Source organism: Lipotes vexillifer, unplaced genomic scaffold (genome assembly GCF_000442215.2).
Source record: "Lipotes vexillifer unplaced genomic scaffold, Lipotes_vexillifer_v1.1 scaffold395, whole genome shotgun sequence".
NCBI lineage: Eukaryota > Metazoa > Chordata > Mammalia > Artiodactyla > Lipotidae > Lipotes > Lipotes vexillifer.
The window spans coordinates 4022689-4031765 of NW_006797390.1; the positions used below are offsets into that span (position 1 = coordinate 4022689).

Consider the following 9077-nt stretch of genomic DNA (forward strand, 5'->3'; position numbering starts at 1 on the left):
GGACTTCCCTGGTGGCGCAGTGGTTGAGAATCCACCTGCCAACACAGGGGACACGGGTTCGAGCCCTGGTCCGGGAAGATCCCACATGCCGTGGAGCAACTAAGCCCGTGCGCCACAACTACTGAGCCTGCGCTCTAGAGCCCGCAAGCCACAACTACTGAGCCTGTGCGCCACAGCTACTGAAGCCTGCGCGCCTAGAGCCCATGCTCCGCGACAAGAGATGCCACCACAATGAGAAACCCACGCACCGCAAAGAAGAGCAACCCCCGCTCGCCGCAACTAGAGAAAGCCCACGCGCAGCAACGAAGACCCAACGCAGCCAAAAATAAAATAAATAAATAAATTTAAAAAATAAATAAAAAGGGGATTTATAGGAATGACAGGGATCACTCAGAAACGAAGTGCAGGGCATGCAGGTGGGCCCCGTGGTTGTACCACTTTTCTCTCTGTTTGTCCCGTGAGCCCCTGTCTCCGCTTCTCTCTGCCCATCCGTCCGGTTCCTCACTGTGGGCCTGGGAGGACGTTTCGCTTTCTCAGAAGCTTCATTTGCACGTGGCTTTATGGAACCTGGCTTCAACTCAGTGTGGCTTTTCAGGTCCAGGGTTCGCCCCGTCCAGTCAGACCTGTTCAATCTGTGTGCTCCAGAGATGAACTTCTCAAGAAGAAAATGGATGGGCCCAGCTCGGCCCGTGGACTGGGTCCTCTGTGCAGTCCCCACTCTGGCCCATCAACTGCTGGGGAGAATGCAGGGCACGGGGTGTGAACCTGGCTGTCTAGAGGCCAAGGCGCTGGAGGCGGCTTCAGGAAGATGGTGGGTCCCGAGGTCAGAAATGAGTGCAGGGGGCCCCACGTCCAGAACCCTCTACCGGATGATGGCTCTAGGGTGACGGAGTGGCCTGTCCTAGAGACGGAATGTTCACACCTTCTGGGAGGAGAAGGAAGCGTTGAGGTTTAGTTGCAGCTGAGGGGAGGCTGGGCTTTGGTCTGTATTGTGTGTTGAAGTGGGAGCTTTAGTGAATGGCCTCAGGCTTCATTCTTCGTAGTGGAGAGTATCAGCTCTGGTCAGACTCCAGAGGCATTTAGGCTCACTTACCTGAATTCATTGCTGTCTAGGCTGTGACAAAAAAAAAAAAAAAAAAAAAAAAAAAAAAAACATTGCAGCTGAGGGGAGGCTGGGCTTTGGTCTGTATTGTGTGTTGAAGTGGGAGCTTTAGTGAATGGCCTCAGGCTTCATTCTTCGTAGTGGAGAGTATCAGCTCTGGTCAGACTCCAGAGGCATTTAGGCTCACTTACCTGAATTCATTGCTGTCTAGGCTGTGAAAAAAAAAAAAAAAAAAGAAAAGAAAAGAACACTACCACCATCACCCTCTGATTCTTCCTCTATAAGCCACTGTCTGCAGAAATACGCTTTCCCCTACCGTCTCCATAATTAACCCTCTATGCCTCACATCAGAAACGTGATATAAGATAAGCAAAGGGCATTGCTGGTGTCCCAAAGAATTCCATAGGTGTACTATGGCCTTGCTTCCGCGTTGACAGCAAGAAGAATTCCTGCTCTTTTGTATAAACCTCAGAGGAGTTTTTCTTTGAAGGCTTATGACCCTTAGACCCCAGAGTCAGACTAAATGGTAGCTTCAGGAACTGTGTTCTGAGCGACGGAATGCAATCCATTATGTTTTATTCATCCTCGTGATACCCCTCCAGAAGGCAGAAGAGGCAGGGCTGTTGTTCCCATTGGCCACTACGCTGAGGCTCGTCTGAAGCCAGCAGACACGTGCGTGTCCTGACTCCTAGGCCGGGGCCCCTGCTCTTAGGCTGGTACAGCTGGCCACACGGGTGTTGTAAGGGCCAGAATGACCCGGCCAAGAGACCGGGGCCAGCGCTCCAGGCCTCCACCTCCGTCTCAGCTGTGGCAATTGTGCTGTTAAATAGGTGAGGAAGTTATTTTCCAGTGGTATCTCTTTCCAGCTTGGGTGGATATCAGACCTACTCAGTTCCACTCTTAATTGGGAAACCAGTGAAAACAGGATAGAGAAGAGGGTAGGGAGAAAGGTCTGAGCTGTCTGTTTTGGACAGATATAAGCTAGAGGGTTTGGAGGAGTACGAGAAAAGAAACAGAGATGAAAATACAGGATGAGCCCTGGTTGTGCAGGAGGAAACTGTGGAGGGGAATCTTGCAAAGTTGGCAACCCCGGGCTTCCCTGGTGGCGCAGTGGTTGGGAGTCTGCCTGCCAATGCAGGAAACACGGGTTCGAGCCCTGGTCTGGGAAGATCCCACATGCCGCGGAGCAACTAAGCCCGTGAGCCACAACTACTGAGCTTGCGCGTCTGGAGCCCGTGCTCCACAACGGGAGAGGCCGCGACAGTGAGAGGCCCGCGCACCGCGATGAAGAGTGGCCCCTGCTCGCCGCAACTAGAGAAAGCCCTCGCACAGAAACGAAGACCCAACACAGCCAAAAATAAATAAATAAAAAAAAAAAAAAAAAGTTGGCAACCCCAGAGCCTGGGGGCGTGGCCGGGAGTACCTGAGCATGAGAAGCAGGTAGGGCTGTGGGAACCAGGCGTCCAGCCTGGGTCATCCATAACCCGCAGTGTATTTGCCCGTGGTGGAGGCAGCAGAAAACGTAGAGTATGCACAAATCCATACCACTCAGCACCCTGAGGGGGGTGCCCAAGAGTGACTCTAGATCCCTAAAGGCATCGATGTCTCTGTTCTAGGCTCCCTCGTGTCTGTTTCTTTTGTGCCATTTTGTGTATCCTGCCTTGTAGCAGAGGGCGTGTCGAGTGTATCATACTAATTTGTTGGCGCCTCCAAAGCACATAGTACATCATAGGTGCACGATGACTAACTAGATCTCCTCTGATCAAGGACTGAGGACAGTTCACTGGGCACCGCTGTGACGCAGGTCGGGGTGTAAGTAGGTCCCATGGAGATGCTGCAAAGTTGAGCCAGGTGTCTGGGGTCCTCGTGTTCCCCTGGGAGAGGAACCACCTGGGATGATACCGAGTGTTGAGTGCGTCCTCTGACTGGGCCCTGCTTGTGAGCGCTGTTGGGGAGCAGAGCGGGTGTGGTGCCCACCCCCATCCTGAACGGCTGCGGCTGCAGTTCGTCCTTCCCTCTGAGATGCTGCACAGGCCCGGGTTCTTGCCCCTTGGCCCCGGGACAGCCTCACACATCATTGTTTTGCCTGTTCTTTGTACATCGCTTCAGAGTTTTCATTGGAGGGTTTCAATCCAAGTTCCCGATGCTTTGGCCAGATTGGGGACCTCCAAGAGGGGGGATAGGCTGGCAGACTTCAGACTTGCAGGATGCTGGCCTCCCTGGCAGGCTTTCTGGGGAAACTGGGTCTCATTTCACTGTGCCCCATAAACTACTAGGTAAATGTCAAGTGACTACCTGGGGGAGCCCAGCTCTGCACATCGCTGAGAGGTCCTGGGGTCAAGGCACTCATGTTGTGCAGGTAATTAGCCCTGTTAGGGCAGAGCCGGGACTCCAGCCTTCTGGAATGTTCTCCCCAGTCAGTGAGGGACCCTGGATTTGGGCTGTGATGAACATCAGGGCAGCTGGCTGCTTCTGAGGGAACTCTGAGCATCTTTAATACTCCCATGGACTGGCTCTTCTTAAGTGGAAGTTTGCAGAGGGCAGGGTTGTGTCTCTTCGGCTGGTGTAAGACCCATAGTGACTCAGTGGGTGATGCTTCCTGACCACTTAGCATGATCGAGGGGCTGGTGGAGGGCAGAGATGAAAACATCTGGTCCAGCTGTCCCTCTGCAAGCCCCAGGGCTCCGTACACCTGCCGAGTGGACCAGAACACCTGTCTTTGCTGCCGGCCTGTCCTGACGCTCCACCCCTTGTGTGTTTTCAGGGCTTCACTTACGTTCTCCACGAAGGCGAGTGCTGTGGAACGTGCATGCCATCTGCCTGCGAGGTGGTGACCGGCTCCCCTCGGGGAGACTCCCAGTCCTACTGGAAGAGTGTAGGTCTGGGCCAGGGTGGGTAGGAAGGAGGGCGGGGGCCTCACCAGCCTGGTCGTCCATCTGGGGGCCGGTGCTGCCCTTGGTTCCATCCGTAAAGTGGAAGCTCATTCCCTGCCTTTTGCTTTCCCCACAGAGAGTTTAATGCGGCTGTTGGTTTATCCAGATGTCAGCTGGGATCACCTTGCTCCCAGGGAACTAGTTAAAGTGGCCCCAGACTTCCCATTGTGTGGATTTGGGGAGAAGCCCAGTTCCCTCCCTCTGAGTTCTGTGAACACCTGAGGGTGGGGGTCATGTTCTCCTGTTTAACCTGTGAAGCTGAGGACCTGCTTCCCCTGATGGGTGGTGCAGGGCTGTGTCGTGGGCCTGGCACCCTGCCACACCGCACAGGCGGCAAATACAGCTCATGCCACACCGGCCCAGGCGGCGTCCTCTAACCTTTTCACTGGTTTCTGTTGGAGAAATATGTAACCCAGAGAAGCAAACTACATTTCTGTTCCCAGGGCCCCCGAGCCCCCTTCTGCAGCTCTGGCTGTAGCCCCTGGGCGTGTTGGCAGCCCCCATCTCCCCACCCTTGTCTTCTCCTGCCCAGACCCCCACCCCCAGATCCCCTGCCCTGAAACAGAGCAGGGTCGCTTCTCCTTCGTGGCCCAGAGGCTCTCACTTTGACTCTGGATGCTCATAAAGCCATTTTCTGAAGCACAGAGGATCCCTCCCCGGGAGTCAGTCTTAGCCCACACGCTAGGATGCGAACAGTCCTTTTACTCTGATGGATAAGGATGAAGTGGAGGGGTGCTAAGCCCTGGAATCCTCAGGACGTGGATGCTGGGAGGGGGTGAGGTGCACCTAGGGACCTTCCCCTTCTGAGTCCTCCAGCGAGACCAAAACACACTCTGTTTAGAAGGAGGGCAAAGGGTTACCTGTCCTGCCCCGGCCACCAGTCTCCTCCTCCTTGGTGGTGACAGAGTGAGTTTCCCACCAGCGTTCCCACCTCCCTCTTCTAATTCTCGTTACCCGTGGATTTCCCTGCTGTGTTCCTCCTCTCCGTGCCTTTAACCTCTCTGTTCCCCATCCCATCCTGGGATCAGGGCCGGAGGCTACTCCATCCTCGTTGGGGCTGACAGCTGGTCCCTTATTTATTTATTTATTTATTTATTTTATCTTTGCGGTACGCGGGCCTCTCACTGTTGCGGCCTCTCCCGTTGCGGAGCACAGGCTCCGGACGCGCAGGCTCAGCGGCCATGGCTCACGGGCCCAGCCGCGCCGCGGCACGTGGGATCTTCCCGGACCGGGGCACGAACCCGCGTCCCCTGCATCGGCAGGCGGACCCCCAACCACTGCGCCACCAGGGAAGCCCAGCTGGTCCCTGTGAGGCTCAGCATCCTCTTCACCGCTCCATCCCCCCCACCCCCCACCTCTGGTCTCTCATCTGCCTCCAGGGCTCCCTCAGCCCTGACCCACATCAGTGTTCACAAAAGAGTTTCCCTTCCCAATTCAAGTCTCCATCTTACCTATAAGACTTGCGGGTCGGCAGTGGCTCTGGGGGGACCAGCAGGTGTGGGTAGGGACAGGTCCTCTTGATGTGCCCAAAGCTTGGCGGGTAAATGATCGGAGTGGGGTGTGGCCCGCAGCGGGAAGGTTTGGTCAGGGTGAGTCAGAAGGGGGGTCAGGAGAGTGTGTGTGTGGCACTTTCTACTTCTCTTCTGGAAAGAGAAGAAAGGGAACAGGGGCCAAGGGACGTGGCTGGGCCTGGAGTGGGCAGGCCGGGCGCCCCGCTTGCGTGTCTGGGAGCTGGACCACACAGACGGTGCTCACGGTCACGTGTTGTCCGGGCAGAACCTCCACAGGACTTTCTGAACCATGTTCTGGACACTCAGTGATCCTTGACTGTGGTGCCCTTGGGGACAGGCCACCGTGTGCAGCCTGGGAGCTCAGGGCAGATTGCAGGGCCGAGGGTCAGACAGCAGCATCCCCGGCTCTTACCTGGGACAGGCCACCCATGTGCAGCCGGGGAGCTCAGGACAGATTGCAGAGCCGAAGCTCAGACGCCAGCATCCCCGGCTCTTACCTGGGACAGGCCACCCATGTGCAGCCGGGGAGCTCAGGACAGATTGCAGAGCCGAAGCTCAGACGCCAGCATCCCCGGCTCTTACCTGGGACAGGCCACCCATGTGCAGCCGGGGAGCTCAGGACAGATTTCAGAGCCGAGGCTCAGACGCCAGCATCCCCGGCTCTCACCGGCTCCCTGTACCAGAGGGAAGCAGCCCGAGGCTGGGTGCTGGGCTGAGTTTCCCTCCACATCTCCCCTCCACTGTCTCCCCATGCAGCCATTCCTGGACACTCAGCTCCCAGCCGAGCCAAGGGTGGAGGGAGCGTCCTTAGGTGTCCCCAGGTGCTTCCTCCGGTGGCTCAAGACTCTGTCTTGGGAGCACGCGGGGCTCTGAGCTGGGATCTTGGTCAGGGTGACTCTGACGCAGGCTCACTGAAGGACCCGGATGAGCTGTCCCTCCCTCTGTGTGCCTCACCCTGTGGGCAGGGCTTAGCCGTTGAGCCTGGCTCACCTCCAGGACCCACACCAGCTCCTGAGGGGGCCGCCACTCCCAGCGGGACCTTGGCCCCCCGACCAACTTGGGTGCTCCGATCACAGGTTGGCTCTCACTGGGCCTCTCCCGAGGACCCCTGCCTCATCTACGAGTGTGTCCGAGTCAGGGAGGAGGTCTTCGTGCAACAGAGGAATGTCTCCTGCCCCCAACTGAACGTCCCCACCTGCCCCTCGGGCTTCCAGCTGAGCTGTCAGACCTCGGGCTGTTGCCCCACCTGTCACTGCGGTAAGATGTGCCACCAAGTCCGCCTTCAAGCCTCTCTTTCCTCTAAGGCTCCCGAATCCTTGCCTTTTGAGCAGCTTAGGGAAATGGGGAGGATCAAATCTTTCCATCCATTGCTAACACTCTGGGGAGAAAGCAAATAAGATGAGGGAAATGGGACAATTTCCTGAGGGTCATCACTGTGTCAGCGCTGGTTTTGTACCTTGTCTCATGTCATCCTTATGACAGTCCCATGAGGTGGGTACCATTAGACCTCCCTTTGCTCTTGTGAGTTAGTGAGTGGTAGAACTGGGCTTGGACCCAGGCTTCTCTAATTCTAGAGACTTCTTCTCAATCATTCGGCTGGAAAAGGTATTCCAACTGCCCATCCCCTAACCCCACCTACCAACCAACCAACCAACCAACCAACCAACCAACCAAATAAACAAACCAATCAACCAACCAACCAGTCAACCAACTAACCAACGAACCACACAGTCAACCAACCAACCACATAACCAACCAACCAACCAAATAAAGCAACCAAGCAACCCAGCAACCCACCCACCCACCCACCAACCAACCAACCAGCCAAACAACCAACGGCAGCAGCAGCAAACAGCTCTCGCCACCCCATGTCCTGGACTCTGTGTGATTTTATCTTGGGACTTCAAGTTTCCAGAGTAGAATTTCTTTCTTTGACAAAAGCCCAAACATTCTCCCACTCACCCCTTGGGCGTGAATCACTTAAACAAGTGCCCTCCCCTCGAGGACTCCAGGGACCTTCCCCCTGCAGGCTGGGTGGTGGGGAGCAGGCAGCTGCCCTTCCTCAGCGGGCCTGGGGCCACTGTGGCCACGTGGGCTCTGGCAGGAGGACCCAGAGCACCTGGCACTGGGTGGGGAGAACGACCGGCAGGTGGAGCAGGGAGGTCCAGCCTGGGAGGGGCAGCTGGGTCGCGGGCCTTCGCCAGCTGTGCTCCGCACACCCATGCCCTGTGCCTGTCTCTCCCCAGAGCCCGTGCAGGCCTGTGTGCTCAACGGCACCATCATCGGGGTGAGCTGCCGCCTTCTCCTCGGTCCAGGGCGCCTGGGGGGCAGGGGTGGGGTGCTGTGGGAAGGGTGTCATTCTAAAGTGCGAGTGGAAGGAGCCGGGGGGCCTGCCCCACCCGCACGTTCCTTTCCTCCAGGGCTTCCCAGGCATCCTGGAGTGGAGCCCCTACCTCTCCAGGGCCCGGGCCCCGCCTTCTAGCGCTCACATCCCGGCCCCAGGCACTCGAGCGTTTCTTCTCTGCACACTTCAATCTGCCCCTCTCCCGCTGCCCCGGCTCCCTCTCTGCCGGCAAAGCCCTCGCTCTTACCATGCCATCCTTGAGGTGGGGTGGGGAAGGGAGGGAGCAGACCCCTCGGGACAGGAGGTGAATCAGGGTGATGGATCCTGGCAGCTTTGGGCAGCCGGGCCCCCACGCCCAAGGCAGACGGCTCACGGGACTGAGGGCAGTGGAGGGTCGGGGGGTCCGGGTGCCAGGAGGCCTGACCCTGGTCCCTTTGGTTCCAGCCCGGGAGGAGTCTGATGGTTGACCTGTGTACCACCTGCCTCTGCACCGTCCAGGTGGGGGTCATCTCCGGATTCAAGCTGGAGTGCAGGCAGACCACCTGCGAGGACTGCCCGCTGGTGAGAGAGGCTCATGGGGGCCTGGGGGTGGACTGGGTACTTGTGGGACCCAAGCAGTGGGACCTCACCGGGCTCGTTAAATGAAAGCTTTCGTGATTATCTTTTTCTTTTTCTTATCTAAAATGGATAACTTTTTTTTTTTTAACATCTTTATTGGGGTATGATTGCTTTACAATGGTCGTGATTTTCTGCTTATGGACATATTTGACAACGGTAAGGAGAATAAAAGTCACCTCTACCCAAATTGCATTTCTCAGATACAATTATAATTTAGTTTTGGAAATTTAAACATTTCCTTCCTGTATTTGCAAGGCTTATGATACCATATTTACAGTTCTGTATTCTTTTTAAGCAACATACTACTGTTCTTTGAAAACATTAAAAATTAGTCAGCAAATATTTATCAGTCACTAGTTAGTCCACAATTATTTATCCGACACTTGCTGTGTGCAGGGTTCTATGCAACCTTCTTTGAAGGGGCTCTGCCTCAACATGTACTTTTTTTTTTTGCGGTACGCGGGCCTCTCACCGCTGCGGCCCCTCCCACCGCGGAGCACAGGCTCCGGACGAGCAGGCCCAGCGGCCATAGCTCACGGGCCCAGCCGCTCCACGGCACGTGGGCCCCC

At 56.4% G+C, this 9077-nt stretch overlaps 1 protein-coding gene across 1 annotated transcript in view; it reads left to right on the forward strand.

Moving 5' to 3' along the window:
* The window catches only part of VWF (von Willebrand factor), a 137574-nt gene that overhangs the window by 116757 nt on the left and 11740 nt on the right, over positions 1 to 9077 (forward strand). Inside the window, exons 43-46 of the mRNA XM_007469511.1 lie at positions 3867 to 3977; positions 6623 to 6803; positions 7793 to 7833; positions 8335 to 8451. Coding sequence (XP_007469573.1) covers positions 3867 to 3977; positions 6623 to 6803; positions 7793 to 7833; positions 8335 to 8451 — 450 coding nt within the window. The remainder of the gene's footprint in view (positions 1 to 3866; positions 3978 to 6622; positions 6804 to 7792; positions 7834 to 8334; positions 8452 to 9077) is intronic.